Raw genomic sequence first — 23,728 nt, 5'->3', positions numbered from 1 at the left:
GCAGTGCTCATTTTGCCCCTAGAAGTCTTCCATAGGCTCATTTTCCTCTGGAGATGCCCTTTGAGAACCCAACCAGAGAAAGCATCTCTTACCTTGATAGTCATGTCTGCACTGGATGTTTCTGTGGCATCTGAGGCTGCCTCGTCTCCCTTTAGCAGCACACTTTCCCACCCGACCCCTGAAAACAAAACAAAACAAAACAAATGCCATTTGAGTCACATGCATTCAGCTGGCATGGATAGACACCTAACTGACATTTTGCACATTCCTATCCTGTGTGTGTTATAAAGGAAACTGATGTCGCACCACACAGTTAACCTGCTGGGCAGTTACTGGGAAAGTGTACTTTCCAAAGGGGCCAATCAGTAGCTCCTTTCTGTTTATCTGATCTCCAACTTTGGAGTCCACTGTTCAAATTCTGTATCTTATAGACAGTTCTACCCTCAGTCCAGAGTGAGAAGAAGTTGGAATGAACTCTTCCAGAATCCAGACCTCATACTGAGGTCTTACTGGGGGCTTAATGTGAATCCCAGCACACAGAAACACACACATCTGAATCTAATTCAACACCCAATAGAACTGACTCCAGATTATTCACTGCCCTAGATTCCATACACATACTGGAAATGACCGAAAGTTTATATTCACTTTTATTTTATTTTTTAATTTAAATTCAAGTAAGTTCACATACAGTGTATTACTGGTTTTCAGGAGTAGAGCCCAGTGATTCATCACTTACATATAACACCCAGTGCTCATCCCAACAAACACCCTCCTTAACGCCCATCACCCATTTAGCCCATCCCCCATCCACCTCCCCTCTTTTAAAATCTATATGTTTTCTCCCCAAGTCTTGATAAATGTTAGTGTTCCTTTTTCCTTAAGCTTCCAGATGATCTCCAAGCGTAGACACATGACAAGATACAAGGTTTTGCTCTCTTCACTTCAAAAAGGAGATCAGGGGTTGGTATTTAGAAATACCCATGAACGCAATATAGCCTAACTACACCAATTCAGATGCAATTATGTGTGTGAATCAGGTGGAATGGTCTATATTAGGGAAAAGTTTGAAGTAATGACAAGTATATTTTTAAAAACAGATTTATTGCAGATAAAGTTATCTTTTTTTTAAAGTCTTTCATTTTTTATTATTTTTAAGTTGATTTATTTATTTTGGGGGTTCGGGAGGCACAAAAAGAAAGAGGGAGAGAATCCCAAACAGGCTCCATGCTGTCAGCACAGAGCTTGACATAGGCCTCAATCCCATCAACCGTGAGATCATGACCTGAGCCTAGATCAAGAGTCGGTCACTTAATAGACTGAGCCACCCAGGCACTCCAAGAGTCATCTTCCTAAAAGCTAAAAAGTAATGCTTAGTAAAGTTTTTAAGGGTCTACTTTAACGAGTAGATACAAATTTTATAATTGGTATAATAACTGCCTGCTGGGATATGAATGCTCACAGCCTAAAGTATTAAAAAGATTGTTTTCTTAAACAGGTTAAAATTGGCTGCGTAATATTTGCTTACGTTGTCGATTTCCTTAAGAAGTAATTTTGCCTAAGGGTAACTCAAGGACAATATTCATTCCAAACCTGTGTGAATAGCCTAAATTCCAAAATTTCAATTATCTAGCATTATGTTAAATCAGGACTGGCAAACATTTTTTGTGCCACATAGTAAACATTTTAGGCTTTGTGGTCTTGCCATTTGTGTTGCAACTTCTCAAGCTGCCACTACAGAGCAAAATGGACAACACATAAACAGCCAACTGACATCAGTCAACAGCCAACATATAAACAAATGGGCATGGCTGAGTTCCAATAAAACTTTATTTACAAAAACAGGCACTGGGCCAGATTTGGCCCATAAGATGTATTTTACCAGATGGATAGTGATGATGGTTGTACCACTTTGTGAATGTATTTAACGCACAGAACCATATACTTAGAAATGGTTACAATGTGTTATATACATTTTAGCACAATAAAAAAAACATTTTGCTAGGCAATATTCAAATTTCCAGTTTAACCGGTTCTATAAATACCCACTGAGTAGGTATACCATTAATTCCATATTTTAAATATATTTAAAATATATTTAAAAAATTTTAAATAAAATTTAATATTCCAATTTTAAAATGTTGTATATTTAGGTCATTTCTAATTTCTCATCAGTATAGATAATGCTAAAATGAATACTTTGTCTAAATGCTTTTCTTCTTACGAATAATATCCTTCAAAAGGACTCCTATGCAAAATGTATGCGTACTGTTAAGGCTAATGGCACATGTTCCCATATCGCCTTGTAAAACAGTGATGCCAATTTTACGATACCACCAACAATGTATAACGTAATAATTGTGCCATCACCATAATTTTCTCAATAGTGTTATTATTAAACAAACTGTGTGGTTGTGGGGAATGATTTCTTAAGCAAGGTGGGGTTACATAAAATATTCATTATAGGAGTCTATATATTTTTATGTATAGTATTATAATGATTTTTGTGTCAATTTATATTAATGCAATAAAAATGATATAATTTTTTAATAAATTTTTTTAAATATTTATTTTTAAGAGAGAGAGAGAAAGAGGAGTGCGAGTGAGGGAGGGGCATAGCTCTCCCTGGGAGAGACAGGAAGGGAGACAGAGGATCCGAAGTGGGCTCTGCACTGACAGCAGAGAACCTGATGCGGTGCTCGAACTCGTGAACTGCAAGATCATGACCTAAGCCACTGTCGGACACTTAACTGACTGAGCCACCCAGGCACCCAATATAATAATTCGTTAAGAAGATATACTTTGCCAGCTTCTGTGCTCAATCAAGAAACCAAAGACATGTACAAGAAAGACTTACACTTTAGCATTTTTTAAAAGACCAACCAATTGGACAAATGGGAACAGGAATGATTTTTTCATGACACTTTTAAGAAACTAATATGTGATTAATTAAATTTTAATATATTAGCATCAATTGCATTATTTTATATTCTGGATCCTTGAGAGCCTCATTTTACAGGACATATGCACAATGGATTACTCAAGATCCATGCGCTCAATTTATTGCAAGGTGCAAATAGTTGTTTCTGACTAGGATGTAGAAATTGCGTCAGTTTGGTGAGCTGCCCTACGGTTTCCTCTAGAGAAACTGCTACAAAGAGGTTGCTAGCTTTTTCTTAAATGCATGTTTCTGGGAGAGCAATCTTTGCTCCCACATGAATGGATTATTTCCCTGACACCGCTTGCATTCAACAGACTAATAGCCCCTCTTGGTTTAAGCCACTGTTGGCACCTGTTGGATCTGGCTGGCAGAGAGACACAGATGTTGGGCATGGACAATTATATGATGTTTACTTCACAGAATATTTTGAATTATCATTTCAGCAAATATTCATTCCCCTCCTTTCCCACTGTGGGAGAAATTTTCTTCCCTGTCCCACTGATGTTTACTCTGGCCAGTGGGATGCCAGTGCACATAATGAAAGCAAAGGTTTGAAATATGCTTGATGGTGATGCTTTCCCTCTTGCATTTCTGCTATAGCAAGAGAAGGACATGCCCCAGTTGACCTGCAAGGGACTGAGAGTCATGAGGAGCAGAATTGGACCCTATCTACACTTGGAGCTAAGCTAAGCCAAGTCTTAATCAGCCAACACCTAGCTCAGCTACACATGCATGACAATAAAAGCTATTGAGTTTGAGGCTGATCTGTCAAGCAGCATTATTGTAATAGTAGCTAATAGATACAATATATAACCAAAATTATAAATGAAATTCATTTTGTATAGAGCACTTTCAACTTTATGCAAAAGTAATTCCTTTGTTGTATAGAAATTTCATTTACAAGTATTGATTTCTGTATTTCTGTATCGAGAGAGAGAGAGAGAGAGGGAGAGAGAGAAAGCTGTATACCCAATGTGAGGCTTGAACTCAACCCTGAGATCAAGAGTTGTATGCTTTACTACCTGAGCCAGCCAGGCACCTCCAATTCCCATATCTTTCCCATGTGGGGAAGAATCTTTTCTCTGCTATAATCCTTTTGTAGGCAAAACAATTTTTATTAAAGGATATATGGCCATACGAAAGAGACACGGAACTTAAATATATATGTATTCTCAATATTTTAGCCTCCAATAAAGAAAACATCCATTTTTCTCCCTCAAGTAAGCTCTACACCCAATGTGGGGCTTGAACTTGCTACCCTAAGATTAAGAGTCACATGCTCTACCAACTAAGCCAGCCAAACACTCCAAGAAAACAGTTAAAATTAGATAACCTATCATTTCATGGCAAGAGTAAGAGAAAATAGACCTAACATTTTAATTAAAAGTGTTATTAATCCTAACAATAAGTTGTGAAAACAGGAAAATGCTAATTTAAAAGCTAGAGGCAAAATTCCTTCCAGGGAGAAAACTGAGTCTTGGAGAAAAAGAAATTTTATGGATCATTTGGGTATGATGGATCCCACATCATGGAAGTAGGAGTAAAAGGAAGATATCCATTTAGAAGAAGAAAAGAACTTGAAAGAAGCTGGGACAAGAATTGACAGTAAGAAATTTCCAAGGGTGATAAAAAGGACTTTGGGGAACCGTGATGTTTAAACATCAATTTTAAATTACTTATCATGCTGTGGCATGACATAAGTCCCCTCAGTCTCATACCTTGAGTGGAGAGCTGTTCTACACAATTGTCTTGTGTTGGTGTTGTTTGGTGGAAATAGAATGAGGACTTCAGGGTGGAGGGAAGAGAGTGGCCATGTGCACCTGGGAGCTCCCTGCAAAAGTGAAATCTGAGGAGGATATGATGATAAGAATCTGGGACAGGATATTAGACCTGCATATACAAGACAGAGTTCAAATTTTATTTGAACACCAAAGGGCAGCAGACCTTCTCTACCTGAGGACTTGGAGATGCAAAGTGACCAACACTTCTTTACAGGAGGATGCTTATACATGTGAAAATGCCACTTCTATTTCCACAGTGGTGATTTCCATACCACCAATGTGTAAATGCGTTGCACCACAAATAGGCAGGGGGATAGCCTAGAATGCTTGTTTGAGATCCTTCCACTCTAGGATTTTATCAATGACTGTCAACATCTGCTTTCCTGCCCAAGTTCCTGAGACGAATTTCCACTCAACTAAGGCCAATGTTTATAACAATAGCACAAACATTTAAAAGGTCAGATGTATAACTGCAACAGACAAGACATTCCAGACTGATGTATTTCTATTATTAGTCAGTTTTGTAAGCACAATCACCTCTGATTTCAGGAGAAGAACCTCTACAAAGAATTTGACCTAAGAATTTTGATAATTAATAAATATATTATGCACACACATATATACTATTTTACATATTATATTTCTATACAGTCTGCTTTCTTTTTTAAAATATTTTAGAGAGAGAGAGAGAGAGAGAGAGCAAGCAGAGAAGAAGGGCAGAGGAAGAGAGAGAGATAATCTTAAGCAGGCTCCATGCTCAGCACAGAGACTGACATGGGGTTCAATCCCATGATGCTGGGATCATGACCCGAGCTTAAATCGAGAGTTCGATGCTTAAACATCTGAGATACCCAGGTGTCCCAGGGACAGTTTTATAAAGATCTTTCAGGAATAAGTAAAATTCAGACAACTAGTTGTTGCTTTTTACACATCTTCTCACCTAGCTGCACAGTCATATGAAGAAATCCATTAGCCCAAGCATCCAGTTTCCTAGAGCCCACATCTCTGATCTCAACTCACAGGATGCACTCCACTAACTGCACAGCCCCTCTTTGATTTCTGTTGGGAACAGCACATGTGCAGTTGACAAGGCAGTGCAAGCAGAAAGAAGGAGGATGAGCTCAGGGTCTGGATGGAGAAGCCAAGGCCACACATGAGGATCTGCAAGCTGAGAGATTTGGGTTGGTAGCAGGGTAGCCATGAGGGCTTGAGTATAGTAACCTGTAGACAACATGGCTTTTGTGTTTGAACAAAAGGAGATAAGACTAGATGAAACAAAGAAGAGGACAAGCAGCTAAGAAGGCTTGTTGGGGAAGCAGCCAATGGCACAGGTGAGAACCCTGAGTGACTTCCTTATTTCTGATTCTGGTTAGTACTAAAAAATAAATAAAAGTAAAAATAAAAGATAAGAGACCAAGAGGGAGAGGGTAGCACTGTATGGGAGGGCGCTGGCCATACCTAGACCCCCTGGAACCACTGTGTGTTGCTAGGTGAAAGCAGGGTAAGAAAGAAAGACAAGTCAATATGGACCCAAACATGCACGAGAATGGAACTTTGCTCCAGCTCATCTATCCACATAGATTTTAGATAGATCTTGGACAAAGTGGGTCATCGGTGCTGCTCACCAAATATTTCCAGTTCTTTCCTCTTGTGGACACATAACAGAACTTCACTTCCTGGCCTCCTCAGAGCTGGTGGTCATGTGACTAGTTCCAGCTGATGAGTGTGGTGGGCAGCAGCACATCTCCCACTTCTAGGCTGAGGTGTGTAATCGCTGATGTGGGACTCTCCTCCAGCATGGTGAATGGCAATGTTAGAGGTAGCGCAATTCTGTTAGCCCAAGTCCCAGAGTGAGGATAATGCAAAGCAGAGACACAGCCAATCCACAATGGCCATGTAGGATGAATGAGAACTAAACTTATACTGTTTTAAGCCATGGGATTGGGGGCCATTTATTACAGTAGCATAACCTAGCCCGGCCTTAGGAGAGGAAGGAGCCCTTCCAGACTTGCCTTCCCCATCAACTTCCAGTTCCCATCATAGTTCTTTAGATAAATATGTGTTCCATTCTCTAAATCAATTCTGCCATTTAAATTTTGTCTCCACGACTAGGCTATAATGATCACACTTTCTACTTTTTCGGAGCCACCCTGTTTCCATTACGCCCAGTGCTTATTTCACAGGTTAGTTGTATCTCATTGAAGGATTTATGTTCTGAAGACAAAAGACCTCATCTTTCACAGTCAAAACTGCTCTTGAAAATTCCTTAAATCTCCCATACTGTCCAAAATAGCACCATACTTCAGAAAACCCAACAGAGCTACTTTTTGTGCCAGCTTTGGAACAGCCCATTTCCTTTGTTAAGTACCAGATGATGCCATTGACTTGTGCTAAGGATCATGTTGTACAAAAAAATACAGATCTGGAAACTGTAGAGTTTCTCAGGGTTTGGAGATGCACAGGCTGATGGATAGAAGGAGAAACTATCTGTGGGACAGCAGATTAACAACTGCCTTGTCATCCTCACACTGGGGTTGTTTTTGGCTACAGGTAACCAAAAAGCCTATTTAATATATGCTTAAAGAATAGAGGATTGAGTGACTCATGGATAAAGAAGTCTCAAGGTAGTGTGGCACCAGAGGTGGTTGGTTGATTAAATGGCTCCATGGCCTCATGGTCTCGTGGCCCCAGTGTGACCTCTCTGCAATTCTCTTGACTTTTTTCCATGGTCCCAAGATGGACACAGCAGTTCCATGTGTCATGAAAACATCCAGAGGCAGGAAAAGGGAGGAGTAAATATACTTCCATAAAAGCACCCTCCCCACACACCCAAAGTCTCACTGGTCAAAAATGTAGCATTAGTCTATTTCTAAACCAATTGTGGAAAAAGTAAATGGAATTATCAAAATTGGCCTGGAGCTAATTAATCAAGATTTACCCCGGGTCAGACCTCCCCTGGGTCAGCCTTCTCTGAGTACACAGCCATTTGGAGGATGAACAAAGGAACAAAACAGGATCTTGGTCAGCAAGAAAGAAGGGGACAAGTTGATGGCTGTCCCACAAGCAACCCATAGGGTCTGATGGACTGGAACATAGACTGGAATAGCAGGCAGAATCCCTGACACTTTTTAAATGTCTATTTTTCTCTCACTATTTTAGATGGAAATATACACTTGAATTCATGTAAATTAAATACACAGCTGATGTCAGGACTCAGCCTTGACTTCTAGTGCCAGCTCCTTGATGAGGTATCCAAAGTGATTATCACCACCTCCTCCCTCTACCATGAACTCACAGGCCTGATCAGGGGCACTCACTGGGGCCTGGGTAGGGAAAGCCCTGAAGTGTGTCTTCCTAACAGTATCGATCGGCTCATCACTGATGTCTGAGAGAGCCCTTATCAACCAGCTTGTAAACACTTGTGGGCAGGGACTGGGCCTCATACCCAGTTAGCCTTTGCTGGGGTCTGTGAAGTGAGAAGTGTGGGTTTTGGGCCACCAGGCTGGAGGGATCAGAGCTTCAGAGTGGGGTATGGGGGAGAGCAGAGAGTGCTCAAAGGAGGACAGGGGGGCGCTGAGGGAAAGGGTGTGGAAGGCATGGGAAACAGCACCATTGCTGCGATAATTCATTCTAGATGCTAAAGAAACAAACAGGTTGTATTGGTCCCTTCCTCACAAGCCAACCAAGACCTGGTGAACCTAGTCACTTGCTGGCAAACCCAGAGATAGGGAGCATGTGGAGGTGTAGTCACTGGAAATAAAACATCTGGATGGTAAGACTGTGAGCATTTTGAGAATCTCTACCCCCAAGGTGGGGCTCGAACTTACAACCCAGAGGTCAAGAGTCACATTCTCTACTGACTGAGACAGCTAGGCACCCTAAGGACTCTGAGCACTTTGAAGACGGGGCTGTCCATTCACAAGCCCCACCCAGGCCCACCTCACCCTCAGCACAGTGAGGGCTGGCATGTAGGTGAGGGCTCATTAAATGTTTCCCAAATTGAACTGGAGTTGGAAGGGGCCTAGGACTGACCATCAGGATAGACAGGATAGAAAGCTCCTCCACAATGCCACTTGATGGGTGCTCCTCAGCCCCTAACTGACCTTTTCCTGGGCACCTTCCTTACCACCACCCATGGTCATGCTGATTGGATGGCTGGAATGGGCTGTCTTAAATATTTTTTTTAATGTTCATTCATTTTCGAGAGACAGAGAGGGACAAAGCATGAGCAAGGAAGGGGCAGAGAGAGGGAGACATAGAATCTGAAGCAGGCTCCAGGCTCTGAGCTGTCAGCACAGAGCCTGACGCAGGGCTCAAACTCACGAACTGTAAGATCATGACCTGAGCTGAAGTCGGACGCTCAACCGACTGAGCCACCCAGGTGTCCCTGGAATGGGCTGTCTTAAGAAGAGCTGAGCCACAGACAGATTAGGGAAAATAGACCCCAGATGATGACCTATGTTGCCTGGCTTAAGGAGAGAACCGAGGACACAGTAGAGTCCCCGATGACTGCTGGGAGAGTGTCTATTTTGTTTGTGGGGACTTTGGTGAGGCCTGATCTGATGTGGCCAACCTTCCTATACACTCTGGCTATTCTCCTCCTCATCACACACCTCTGCCTCAGCCCTCGTCAGCCCACTAACCCACACACAGCCCCGGAACTGCAAGGAAGTCTAGTTCCCAGCCTTGTGTGTTTCACAGAGAGAACTGAGACCTCAGATAGAAAAGAGTGGGATAGGGTCTGATGAGCTAAGAATGAAAGAGACAAAATTGCCTGATTTCCTAGACCAGGGTTCTTTCTGGGAACCAGACTGTGTCAACCTCATCTTACAGGCATAAGATCAGGCCACTATGAAAGCATTTTGCCAGTTCACAATGAAAAGAATGGGGCTAGGGCCTGGGTCCCATCTACCTTTTCTTCACCCAAGACTGTACAGAGAGTGTCTCAAATTGAAACTCACTCAGATATTTCTTTTAATTGCCTTTGGATATCCTTGGGTTTTAAAAATCTCACTTAGTTCTTGGAGGAGTTCTCAGAAGGGTGGTCATTAAAACTTAGCGGAACTTTAGAACAATGATTTGCCTTTAAACACTTGGCTTTGGGAAACCCCACCCAAGGATAAGCTAATGAGGCCCTCTTCCTCTGGAGGGAAAGTCCTGCTGGGGGCTGGAGGAGCAAAGCAGGATGTGGCCCCAGCCCAGCCCAGCCCAGCCAGCTCCAGGTAGAAGCTCATCTTCGAGCCTGAGCCCCAGATTTCTCTTCCATGGGACAAATAGAAGGGCCAGGCCCTAGGACCTCCAGAAGCAATGACAGCAAGGGTACTTTCCCCTCTTGGTTCTTTTCCCTGAGAAGATCCCATTGGGAAAGAAAAGGTCCACCTCTCAGATGACGAGTTATTTTCCTCAAACTCATGAAGAGGTCAGTGAACCCCTTTCCCCACCTGTACGTTCCTGGGTAAAGGAAGCCACTTTGGGTGCCTCAGGGGTAGATGTTCAGGTTGCTCAAAAATGAACAAAGGAAAACCTCAGAGTCTTGCCAAGAGTGCCCCCCATGGCTTCTTGACCCCATTGCTGTCCTGCCAACATGAACACGGTAAAACCAGCCATGACAGCTATACTGTCCTGGGGACATACTGTGGGTTGAAAACTATGTTTTTCTGTGTATCATCACATTCAATCCTTATACCATACAGGTACATGAGGCAAGTACAATACTATCCCCACTTTACAGATGAGAAAACAGGCTTAGAATACTTAAAACTGAACTACTAATTGATGGAAACAATACATAATCCAAGAAATACTTAATCCAAGTTGACCTCAGAGGCTACTTTCTTAATCAGTACACCTTCTTACCACGCCCCCCCCCCAAATATTATTTCTTTTGTTTTCAGAGATAGAAGAACTGGAATCTTGAGAACATATTGAAAAAAAAAATCAAGATTCACAGAGGGGAAATTGTCCTTCCTGAGGTTCCAGTTCAAGCTGGCCTCTGAGCTCACAATGCACACATCAAATAAAGGTTTTATGGTAGGGCACTGCGTAAAATATACAGCCATGGCTGGCACCAAACCCAATCCAGTGCAATTCAGCAAACAGTTACTAAGGGTTTACAGAGCCTCTCTGAGGCAGCTAGCATGGGTAGTTCTCCTTTATGCAGGAACAGCTCCAAGACACAGTCCTATGGAATCCCATACAATCAGGTTCTGCAGAGAGTGACCTGAGCAGCAGAACTTTTGAGAAATGGGAAAAGATTGAAACAATGAAAGCACCTAGTGCCTCTGAGCATTACTTTGGGTTTTGACACCCCACAAAAAACCCCAGGGGAAAAACTTTGGGTGGTCAAGGAAGTAATCATGCATAGGAGAAGAAGTGGAAATGTTGAGTACCCTAAGCTAGAAAACAGTTTGCTGATTCCACCTGACTCTCTCCCTACAAGCATGGGGTAAGAAGGACTAACAACAACAATAATAGCAGTTACCAGCTCTTGAGTGCTTATTATGTGCTCTTCATTGTGCTATATTTAACATATATTATCTCACTAATAGTCAAAAGCTCCAAATGAAGTAGGCACTATTTTTATCCTCATTTTCCAGATAGCAAAAAGGAGTCTTGGAGAGGTAAAATAATTTGCCCAAGGACACAAAGTAAGAAGCAGTCCTGGGATTAGGAGAATGCTTTCCAAGTTCAGTGCTCATGCTCCAATACTCAGTTGCTAATCACCTGTGCTAAGCAAGGTGCCCTTGGTGAGAAGGACAAGAAGGAACACCCCTCTTAAGACCAAGAAGGTGTGCGCACACATGCATATGCTCTATGTATGCACATGTGCGCAAACACATGCAGACCCACATATGCACTCATGCAAAATCCATGCACAAACCCATGTATTCATGTACACACGTGCATTTCTGGGCATGAAGCTGCAACAGCTTTTCAGCCACCACCATACGTTGAGGGGTCTTGGACCTCCCTTTAAGGAGAAAAGAGCCTTTTTCTGTCACAGCATCCAAGAGTTGGTAAACTGGGTGTTTCATCTCCTGCTCTACTCTCAAAGGTGCATTTTAAGCATCCTTCTGTATGTGAAGGGGATAGCAGACTCCAACTGGATGAAAATGAGAGCAAAAAAGGATCATGGTAAAGTGCTTAAAATGAGTTTTGTGAGACTCTGAGGCCCAAACCAATTTTGAAAATGGTTTGTTTTGGCTGGCCAGAACTGGTCCTCAGAAATTAAATACTTTTTAGGCAAACATGCTACTTGCAGCAAACTCAGGGGACCTACTCAAAGGTTAGAGAACTAATAGCTTAAAACCTGGTTTACTCTCAAAATAACCTGCAGATATTACCATTCAGAGGGGCTTCTCCCCAAGTCCAATAAAAGATTCTGTCATAGTCTCCATAACATCCTAAATATTAGCTTTTCCAGCCTGATTTTACTAGTCTGGAAAGATATTTTATATTTAGCCCCAAAACAATGTGATATAAAATTAAATAAAAACCCAAACCACCATCTTGGACTTAGTTTTCATTCAGAGGAGATGCATATTAATAACTGAAACAGTAAGTGATGACAAGGGCATATTCAAGGTCCTTGGGCTCTTTGGAGGGTCAACCACTCAGCTTGTGTGCTGTGACTTTCTCTCTCTTGTCTGTGAAAAGAGTATCATTGGATTGAAGGTGTGGTGGAGTATGGCCCTTGGAGGTATGAAGAAGCCGGCCTCTGCTATGCCTTTTCTGCCTGATCCTGCCCCTCCAGCCCCACTGCACGTGCCCCAGTTCAGGCCCCTGAGTTCCCCCAAAACAGATATGTCTTCCATATCATCACCATTGTTATTTTTCAGAAATGTAACAGTCACATTACTCCCCACCCCAACCTCATTCTTTGCATTACTGCTGTTTGCCAGGCACTGTGCTTGGGCTAGGAAGACACAAATGGAAAGACACAGTCTGGGTGCTCAGGTTGCTGGCCATCTGGGTGGAGGAGGTTTTCTCTTTGGACGATCTGATTGCCAACACTGCTCCTTCCCTCACTGAACAGGGGCCTTCCCTGGCAGGTGGCCAGGATGTTCTATTTCCTCCCTGAGTTCTGGGTGTCCTGCCAGCAGAGCTTCCTCTCCTCCCCTTGGGGGGTTGTGGTGGTGTCAGGTGACCTGTGGGAATTCACCTACCCATTCAAAAAACCCACTTGGATCTAGTAGAAGTGTACAGGAGAGAATTTTTGTAAAAGAGCCCCCTGGAAAGTTCAGAATGGTTCTTATGGCACTCATCAGCCCATAAGGTAGTAATGGTGACCCTTCAGACTGGTAGGCATGCTTTGTTTCATCTGCAAGGCACTTTGTTTCATCTGTTTTAAATGACTTAGTTGTCAATATTTAAACTCATGAGAATTTACAGGAACATCCAAACATCTAGTTTTTCTTTTCTTTCATTTTTTTTTTAAGATTTTATTTTTAAATAATGTCTACACCCAGAGTGGGGCTCGAACTTATAACTCCAAGATCAAGAGTTGTATGTTCCACTGACCAAGCCAGCCAGGGTCCCCAAACATCTTGTTTTTCTTGAAAAAAGTTAGGAGACTGGCAAAACCAAGCCCAGTGTCTATAGCTCTATATGGCAGCAATTACCAAGAACTGAGTGACCACTATTACCTTTTTACAAGAGATATGTCTTCTTTGACAGGCCTCAGTCTCCACCACATTCTTGTTTTACTTGTGGGTTGATGTCACTCACTAATGTTAAGGGTCTGGCCCCTGATGGCATCTGGGTTTACAATCCCAATGTCATTTAATTCCTGCAATGTCCCTTAGTAGAAGCCTCACAAATTCTTTTTTGAAGATTTTAGTAGATCAAAATTAAACCATCAATTTAAAAAACTGACTTGGCCACAGCTGGTTAGTATAGTGCATTGTGAGTACCAGCAGGAGAACCACGGGACCAGGGCAAGTTACTTTGCCACTCAAAGCCTTAGTTTTCCTTACCTGTAAAATGAGGACTGTAATGGAAACCACTTAGGAATTTGTTGTGGATTAAATGAGATAATACATGTAACTCCACAGCTCAGTGCCAGGAACATAGCAAGTATTCGATAAAAGTTAGTCACTATCACTATCTGTATCCTTTGATACCATAGTGTCTTCACTTTTAGACTACTAGGAATATGCAGCAATGGAAATTGTGGTTAAGAAAAATGTTGCCAGGAGAGCTAACATATATCCAGATCTAAATAGAAGCTACTAGAATCTTTTGGGGGCTGGGATCATAATTAGCCCCTCTATTGGATTGTTCGGCTAACAACTTTTTCCAGAAATAGTGGTGATGATTTGGTCCCTTCTTTGCCCCCAAATGATCATAGTTCCTAATTAGTCTTAAGTAGAAATTGCTTTAGCCACATGGGAATGTCTGACTCCTAACTTTTAGCAGATTTGGGGATCTGCAGTGGGAAGTCAGCTTGTCTGGTGTTATAAGCTGAATTGTGTGCCCCCCAAAATTCATTATATTGAAGGTCTAATCCTTCTATCCTCAGAATGTGATTGTATTTGGAGACAGAGTCTTTAAAGAAGTGATTAAGTTAAAATGAGGTCTTTACAGTGAACCCTAATCCAGTCTGAATGGTGTCCTAACAAGCATAGGGTATTTAGACCCACAGAAAGACACCAAGGGCACTGCACACAGAGGGAAGACCAGAAAGAAGGTAGCCATCTGCAAGCCTAGGAGAGAGGTCTCAGAACTAACCAAACCTGCTGACACCTTGATCTTGGACTTCTGGCCTCTAGAACTATGAGAAAATAAATGCCTGTTATTTAAGCAGCACTAGCAAATGAATCTGCCTGGGTACCACAGGGTCAGGCCATAAAACAGGACACATCCCCTGACTGTTGGATGTGGGCAATCCCAAGAACCTTGTCCATAGCAGGGTTTGGGATTAGAACCTCCTCTCAGAGACAGACAGTGAGAAAGAGCAAGACAAGTGTTGCAGGAAAAGAAACAGGAGGTGGTCTGGATGGATTCTAGAGATAGGGCCATGGTCCTTGACTGGGATTTTAAATGTTCTTAGCAGGCTGCTTGTATGTGTGTGGGAGGTGGGGTTGGTTTATATAAAGAGTTTGAGTATGAACTGTCACAGGGCTGAATGTGTTGACAGCAGAAGGATAGGTGATTTCAATTAATTTTTATATTGTTTGATGACCCATTGTTGTTTTCAATTCAAGAGTGCTTGTGTGATTGGAAACAAACAAGCCTGATGTTTCTCAAGTTTAAAAACCCAGTTGGGAGTTTGGCTTGACCTACTACAGCATCCTGGAAGCTAAAATACAGACACTGTTTGACTAGACTTTTGGGATGCATCCATAACTCCACATCAGAGTATTTATATCCCAAAGTCTTCTTTTACCATCATGTGCAAATTTATCTACTTCTTTCCTGGACACAGATGCAAATTTTTAAAGCACCCACAACTCAAAATGACATAAGAACACTCTGGTGATTTGATAGATGATGGGGAAAAAATTATTAATGTGAATTCCTCCCTTCCTGCCTCCCCTCAGCTGCCAAAGGAATCTGGTTTTAGCTGGCCCCATTTTTCTTCCTCCTTGCCCTTAAAGGAGAGATCAATATTTGCCAGCCCAGTAGGTAGGCATTTACAATTCAGACTTTGGGAAATAAGCAGAAAGAGACAAGCTGGAAAGGCAAGAGGAAAATGCAAGAGAAAATCAAAAAGAATACATTCAGCTGCCTAGATTTTAGATAGATAAGTGGATGGATGGATGGATGGATGGACAGAAAGAAATAGAAGTCTATCTACCCTCTCTAACCACTTACCTATCCACCTACCTACGTATCCATATCAATCTATCCATCCATCCATCCATCTATCCACCTATCTACCTATCTATATCAATCAAACAAACACCACCAGTGGTTTGAAGCAAGGAATCAAAGAATCATAATACACAGTTATTGCTATGTCCTTTCCAAACACTGATTCCCATTTATTATGCTAATAGCACCTCAATTCCCCTTTGGGAATGCTGTCCTCCATTCCTAGTCTGTGTGATTTAGATAGGGTTATCTCCATTCTTCACCTTCGTTCCTCAAAAGTAAGTAGAGTCCCAATGATGAGTTTAGGATAAGTATATGACAAATGCAAAGTGACAAACTTGGCCCACTGAGAGCCAGCCCTGGGACTTAGAATGCTGGAAAAGGAGAACCTTCCCAGTGAGTTTGGTAAAATGCTAAGATTTAAGCCTGGGGGGCACTGGTGGCCACCATATGGGAAAAGCTTTCCTGAGAACAAAGCAAGCAGAGAGGAAGACAAAGCTGAGACATGGAATACAAGGCAAAATAAAAACTCCTGAACTTCACAACTTTGTGAAAAAAATAGGATCTTTTTTGAACACTACTTTGAGTTAGAATTCTGTCATTCCAAAGAGTACTGACTAAAACAGAGGGACTCCAAGAGAAGCAGCTGCAGGAGACAGAGAAGGAAGCTCTCTTGAGGTTCGTCAAGAATTAGGGGCACCTGGGTGGCTCAGTCGGTTAAGTGTCCGACTTCAGCTCAGGTCACGATCTCGCGATCTCGCAGTCCATGAGTTCGAGCCCCGCGTCAGGCTCTGGGCTGATGGCTCGGAGCCTGGAGCCTGCTTCCGATTCTGTGTCTCCCTCTCTCTCTGCTCCTCCCCCGTTCATGCTCTGTCTCTCTCTCTGTCTCAAAAATAAATAAACGTTAAAAAAAATTAAAAAAAAAAGAATTAAAAGCAAAGATGGGAATTCCTTTTAGTGATTTTTAGAAGCTGGACTGTGTTTCTGTGCATATGACATTTCACCAAGACTGGACCAAGTGTGGTCCCAGAATTCTGTAGAGCCCTTTACAACAGGACCCCCCCCCCAAAATGAGCAAATGCCATCGTTAGAAGAGATCGTAGAAGACATCTGGTCCTATTCTCTACTTGATGCTTACGACCCTTTAAGAATCTTGATAAACAACTCACTCTAATTCTATTTGCACACTTCAGGGGATAAGGAAATCACTCCCATAGAGGCAGCTTGTTATGGCTTGAATTGTGTTCCCAAGAAAGATATGTTGAAGTCCTAACCGTCGGCTCCTCAGAATATGACCCTATACACAAAATAGGATCTTTGCAGATGTAACCTAGTATGAGGGTAGGCCAAATCCAGTATGGCTGGTGTCCTTGGAAGAAAGAGAAGGTCACATGAAGACAGAGACAGAGATGAGAGGTATGTTACCAGAAGCTGGGAGACACCAGGAAGGATCTGCCCCTAGAGACTTCAGAGAGACCATAGCCCTGACAACACCTTGATTTGGGACTTCTGAAGAATACATATCAACCCAGGGGGAAAAAAAAGGTTGTTTTAAGCCACCCAGTTTATGGTACTTTGTTACTGTAGCCCTGGGAGACGAATACACAGCCCATTCCATTTTTAGCAAGTTCCGTGTCAGAATGTACTCCCTGATACCGAGCTAAAACTTAACTCTGCACAACTACTGGTCCTAGCTCAGCCTTCTGGAGTCAAACACATGTTTATTGCAATGTCTGTGAAGCAGCCTGTAAGTATTCCAGGCTGTGACTCTATCCCAGTGGGATGTCTCTTTGTTGATGCTCCTAGACCACTCACATCCTGGTGCCCCCAAAGCCTGGTTATGGGAAGCCATGGAGCCTTTTCCTACTTCTTCAGTGGCCACCGCAGCTACATTTTCAAAGCATCCTCAGTACCTTCTTCTTCAAGATGTGAGCTAACAAGGCTTTGGGATGGACTGCAGCCCGGTATTCAGGGCGGCACTTGCTATCTCTGAGAATCCTCCAGAAGTGACACACTTTTTCATTATAGTCTTAAGAATATTTCCTTAAAGAAAGAAATATGGTGATGGTTAAGACATGATGAAAAGCTGTTGAAGGAAGAAGCAAAACCATGAGACACGGAGAGAAGGTTGTCAAAAGGCAGCATTTAAAAAATATCCTGGCTCCCTTCCCAACTGGGGACACAGGAGTGTTTCTCTCTCAGACTTGGTCCCACCCCAAGCCATGCTTCCAGGCCTCCTCATCCCCAACAGGCAGAACCAGAGGGAAGGGGGAATCGCTCTCAGGGAGCCCATATCCCTGGGCCTTAACTTAGAGGAAGTCCCCATGAACCAAAGATGAAGTCCTACATTCATGGAAAACAAATCACTCAGTGCTGATGGGAAATTTGGAAAACAAAAAGAAAGCTTTTCAACATCATCTTATTTTTTTTCTCCAAGAGTAAAAATATTACCACACACTTACAGGATTCTGGGCACAGGCTGATCTCACAACAAACAAAAGGCAAGGTGTTCTGACAAATGTGCCAGTTTCTGGCAATGTCACTGACTCCGATTTACACTCCCACATTCAAATGACTTGTAGCTTTGGTCTGATGCCTACTGGGGTAAAGAGAAGCTGTCTTTGTCCTAGTTAGCCAGGGCTCTCCACTTTTGCTTTGATGGAGAGTTAAACTTTCGAGCCATTTTAAAAGTAGCTCTTGCAGCTTGGACTAAGACTCTGAAGGGCTGGTTCTGGATTATACCCTGGGGCGCATCAGCTGGGGTCAGTTCAAGGTCACTTATGGAAAGTGCTTTGACGACACCCTATGGAAATATGTGCTTGCACTGCACCACCCACCTGTGCCCACATGCTGAAGGGCAGCCCGCTGCTTCTTCACGATGACTTGTATTAGCCAAACCATAAGGAGACAATGGGTTAAACAGCAATGAACACAAGAGTTTGTTTTTCCCTTAAATTCTTTCCATCCTGGAATAAGAAGAATTTAGAGGGAAAAAGTGTATTTTCCCCCTTCCACAGATGTTTTTGAGAGACAATTCCTAACGGACGTGGCAGCTTAGCATTTAGATTAGGATGGGGATCTCTGGAGAAAGACTGAATTATGATCTATGTTACCACATAGCCCGTGGGGAAGGAGGCAGCCACCTCCAGCAACTTGCAGCTTGGATGGGACATGAAAGGACGGACCAGGTTTGAATGCCAATAGAAGCAGTTTGCAGAATTTCTCTGGGTGGACGTCCACACAGGGAGCTAAGAGTGGGGCACGACAGAGCCCTGTGTCTCCTCATTCTTGTTCACCCCGATAGAAGTAAGCACCCTTGCTAAGGGTCTCTAACCAGAAAAATGTATTTAAAATAACTTATTTGGAGTGGCAAATACTAGAGAAGAAGCTGTTTGCTGTTGGTGTTTTAGCTAGGGTCTTCCACTCTGAAGAATGTGAGTGTTCGAGGCAAACGGAACCGGGGATGTGTACACAATAATAAGGGAGTAACAGTGAAACAGTAGTCACCCACCAGCTTGACCACAAAGGAGAAGGTCTTCTGAGTAGCAGTGAGGCAACCAGAGAGGACAGTGAGAAGCTGGCTGGAGCATCCTCCAGGGTTGGAGAAGATTTATGACAAGCTCCAGGTGGAAGGACCCAGCTGCCTGCCTTTCCAGTCGCTGTGGGGCAGGATGATAGGATAGCAGACCTGATGCTTGGAAGCAGGGAGGGGCCATCAGGAGACGGCCACTCGCCATTTGCCAAAAGGGTGTCCTTCTTGCTCCAGGCTCAATTCGCCCTTCAATCTGAAAGTACCTGGAATGCCTTGGCAGTGAATATCTCCTTAACCTTTTTGTTTCCTTGCTTGCTTTTTCCTATCTATACACGTTGACCTCTTATAAGGAAGATTTTGCAATATAGGATTACTTAGTAGATATGGCCTCTGACTCAAAAATTGTGTGGGGATACATAGGGGTTTTTAAATTTAGTGGATGTGAAACACTAAAGAAACTGCAAATAGACTAACTCATCCTAAACGGACTGCATATACCTTGGCTATCATTAAAGAAACACACATTAAAATAATACCTTCATTATGTATAACTAACTTTGAAATTTATGATGATAAGTAAAAACGAGAAAGACTCAACTTTGTCAGGGGAACAAGCACACTTAGACGTTACAGATTGGTACTATAGAGTGATTTTGTCTCTTGGGATAATGATCTAGAATACATGGAAGGGAAGTGTAGCAGAAATTATTCTTCCTCTGTAGAACAGAACTCGTCCGGTCCAGGTAAGCTGCTCTCCTTCATGTGGCCCTGTGTTTCACTAAATCAACCATAGAAATCCTATGCTCCTTGCCAGTGACTAGTGTAGGAAAGGCACTGGCCAGGAGCACCTGGGTGGCTCAGTAGGTTGAGCATCCAACTTCGGCTCAGGTCACGATCTCACCGTTCCTGAGTTCTAGCCCCACGTTGGGCTCTGTGCAGACAGCTCAGAGCCTGGAGCCTGTTTCAGATTCTGTGTCTCCTTCTCTTGTCTCTGCCCCTTCCCCTACTCGTGCTCTGTCTCTCTCAAAAATAAATAAACATTAAAAAAAGAAAAGGCACTGGCCAATGAAATGAAACACTGAATGAACAATGAAAGAGAAGCCAGATAGGGCCCTTTGGGAAATATTTCCTTGCTCTTTAAAAAATACATCCATGGGGCGCCTGGGTGGCTCAGTCGGTTAAGCGGCCGACTTCGGCTCAGGTCATGATCTCGCGGTCCGTGAGTTTGAGCCCCAAGTCGGGCTCTGTGCTGATAGCTCAGAGCCTGGAGCCTGTTTCAGATTCTGTGTCTCCCTCTCTCTGACCCTCCCGCGTTCATGCTCTGTCTCTCTCTGTCTCAAAAATAAATAAACGTTAAAAAAATAAAAAAAAATACATGTATGAAGAAATATCCCTCTCATCATCCACTGAACATTGCCATATCTATGGGGGCTGGTGATGCCTGGAATGTGGCAGCCATTTTGTGACCATGAGAACAGCTGCTCAGTGACACAGATGACCCCTTCAGGATGGCAGAACAGAAGTATGGAAGCAAGCTGGGCTCTGGAGGATGCTCCCATGTTATGAAAATAAACAACTCCACTGCCAGAAATAAATAAAAGTTAAAAAAAAAATTTTAAGGTGGCGAGGCGGCGCCTGGGTGGCTCAGTTGGTTAAGCGTCCAACTTTGGCTCAGATCACAATCTCACAGTCATGGGTTCGAGCCCCGTGTCAGGCTCTATGCTGACCACTCAGAGCCTGGAGCCTGCTTTGGATTCTGTGTCTCTCTCTGTCTCTCTCTGTCTCTCCCCCCCCACCACCTCAAAAATAAATAAACATTAAAAAAATTTTTTTAAACAACTCCAGAGCAGCCCCACTGTAGGAGTTCTTACTGTGGGTGATTATATCACTTCTTTATTGTTTATGCCAGTTGAGATACAATTTTCTCTTACCTGTAGCAAAAGCACTCCAGGAAACTGTAAGATTGTTTGTATTCTTTGACATAATAATTCACTTTGGAGAAAATATATCAAAGTAATGGCCAAAAGATTAAAATTTTTTATCCCAAGCTAAAAAATTCAGAGACATGTGTATATGAAAATCACATTATGAAAAAGAAAAGCAGACTATAAAAGGGTAGGCATACAATCCTAACAATGTAAATATTCACACAGCTTCTACCAAAGACCATAAGCAAATCCAGCTTCATAGTGATAGCCTATCATTGAATGTATATTAGATTCTGTTTCTATAAATTATTACTCAAGTCAAAACATTTATTTTAAAGTTCATGAGAAAGGAAACAGCATCAGACCCCAAATATGAACTTTTGCACAAAATAAATGGTAGAGAAACATCTATTGGAAAGGGATGACGTGTGTTTTAGGAAATGCTTCTAGAACTTGTCATTCCATGTCAGTGATTTGGAGCTTTCTCCTTTGATGTAATTACCCATTACAATAACCCAAATGTATGAAACCTCTTTTCAAAGAATGTCACATACACAGACTTCAAAGAAGGGAAAGGGTAGGATTCTAGAGAAATGAGGAAAGAAGACCAAGGGAAAACAGTGCAGGAAACTGTCAACATCTATTACACAATGAATTTCCGAAAATATGTCATAATCACAGCCTGGGGCTTGGCTTAATTGGCATAAACACAAGGGAAATAGAAAATCTAAGTCAGAGGGGCTGTCACACAGAAAAATTGTCTACATGTGCCTGAACATCAGAGAAAATGTTGAGCAGGGGAAGTCCAGACATAAAGGAGCCCTATCAAATTCACATCTGATGGAAAGGCTCTAGGAATATTTTCGTAGTAGGCAATTATGACCTTTTATTTTCGGAATTCCTCTTTTAAGAGCCACCATTGAAAGTGCATTCTGTTATTCATAGTATTGACAGGTAAATTAAGATAGATCAAACATCAAGGCCAAGAAAATTACTGTAATATTGGGAGGTTCACTATGAACTGCAGCAAAATAATCCAAGAAAACACATTTAATTATATTTAACCAAATTCACTTTCTCCCCTATGTTTTCACACAGCTTTCTGTCATTCAATTCAATTCCTCAAACATTGACTCAAATAACACATTAAATCAAGGCTTTATTAGCTTTCTTTTATCGTTTCTTCTTCTTTTTTTTTTTTTTTTTTTTTTTTTGGCCACAGCTTAAGGTTAACTGTTTTCAGATCTGGATTTTGGTGGGGGTCAAATTTCTTCTGAATTTGATGAAGTTTTACCATTTGAAGCCAGTTTAATGAGGTGAAAGAGATGTCAGGTTACTAAAAGGTATATAGTAGAGTAAAAACAAAAAAAACCAAAACTTCAGGGTTTTAAAGGACAATTAAGCATATTACACATAGGGAATTTATCTTGTGATAGACAGCAAATGTTTAGGGTAGGAACAGTCTACAGATGTGCCCTGCGTTCTAAAAAGTTAATATACTAAATATCTAAAGTTGCAAAGCATAAATTCTTTAGTTCTAAAAGGAGCCGCCTTGTATTGTCTTTAAAAGGTCAGTTCTCTATGGAAATAGACGTTTGATTTGCAATAATTACACACGCAAGGAGATTTTGAGAAATATATTTGTTACTTAAAGATCCGTTTAAGAGACCAGAGATATGTTTCACTATACTAGTTTATTTTAGCCGTTCTAATCGTTAACAATAGAGATGATTAAGGATCTCAAAGTCAATGGAGAAGTTAGCTCCAAAAAATGGTCATGACCAAAAGGGGAGATGAAGTCATAGACACCTGTGGTGAATTTGTAGTATCTCATCAGGATTATTTCTTTTTTTAAAAAAAGGTTTTTGCTTTTTTTTAAAATTTTCTTTATTTTTGTGGAAGATACAAAGAGCTAGTGGGGGAGGGGCAGAGAGAAGAAGACAGAATCCCAAGCAGGCTCCACACGGTTAGTGCACAGCCCATGTGGGGCTTGAACTCCTGAACCGTGAGATCCTGACCTGAGCCAAAATAAAATCGGATGTTTAACCGACTGAGCCACCCAGGTGCCCCTCATCAGGATTCTTTCTTCTTTCTTTCTTCTTCTCTCTCTCTCTTTCTTTCTTTCTCTTTCTTTCTTTCTAGGATTATTTCTTAAGTGATATTTCACTTCTTGATGTTGAAGAAAAGGACCTTACATACAGTGATGTATGCAATAAATTCATATCTCAATACTTGTTTTCTGTATAAATGATCTCCTTGATGCTACCAGGTTCCCTGACTCACAGTTTTAAACCGGAATATCCCCTGGTGGACAGTGATGTCCAGAGAGACTAGCCTCAGACAGAACGCCACGTCTCCTAGCAATAGGGGTGTCTCCGGGTCTCCAGGCTCTGACTGCCACACCACAGGCTTCTGATTGGTCCCTACACTCTAGTGCACAGCTGAGAGTCACCGGAAGATCAATAAAATGGGCAGAGCTTGCAAGAGGGAATGAAGTACATGCACACAATGGAATAGTATGCAGCTCTGTGTGTGTGTGTGTGTGTGTGTGTGTGTGTAAATATGTTCATATGTACTGACATGGAAAACTCTACAGAATATGTCATTAAATAAAATAAAAACAATAATGAAACTGCAAAATTCTGCAGGTAGTATTACACCTTTTGTATTAGAAGGGAACAAGAATACATTTTTGATTTTGATTATATTTGCATACATTGGTAAAAAAAAT

General features: G+C 42.0%; 1 protein-coding gene across 7 annotated transcripts in view; it reads right to left on the bottom strand.

Annotated features, from left to right (window-relative positions):
- Positions 1 to 23,728, bottom strand: part of PALM2AKAP2 (PALM2 and AKAP2 fusion) — a 443,327-nt gene that overhangs the window by 129,066 nt on the left and 290,533 nt on the right. For all 7 annotated transcript variants that reach the window (XM_049635971.1, XM_049635954.1, XM_049635979.1 and 4 more), the window contains one exon: positions 93 to 178. In XM_049635971.1, coding sequence (XP_049491928.1) covers positions 93 to 178 — 86 coding nt within the window. The remainder of the gene's footprint in view (positions 1 to 92; positions 179 to 23,728) is intronic.

Source organism: Panthera uncia, chromosome D4 (assembly GCF_023721935.1).
Source record: "Panthera uncia isolate 11264 chromosome D4, Puncia_PCG_1.0, whole genome shotgun sequence".
Taxonomy (NCBI): Eukaryota; Metazoa; Chordata; class Mammalia; order Carnivora; family Felidae; genus Panthera; species Panthera uncia.
The sequence above is the reverse complement of the archived record's forward strand: the minus strand, read 5'-3'. Positions and strand labels throughout refer to the sequence as shown.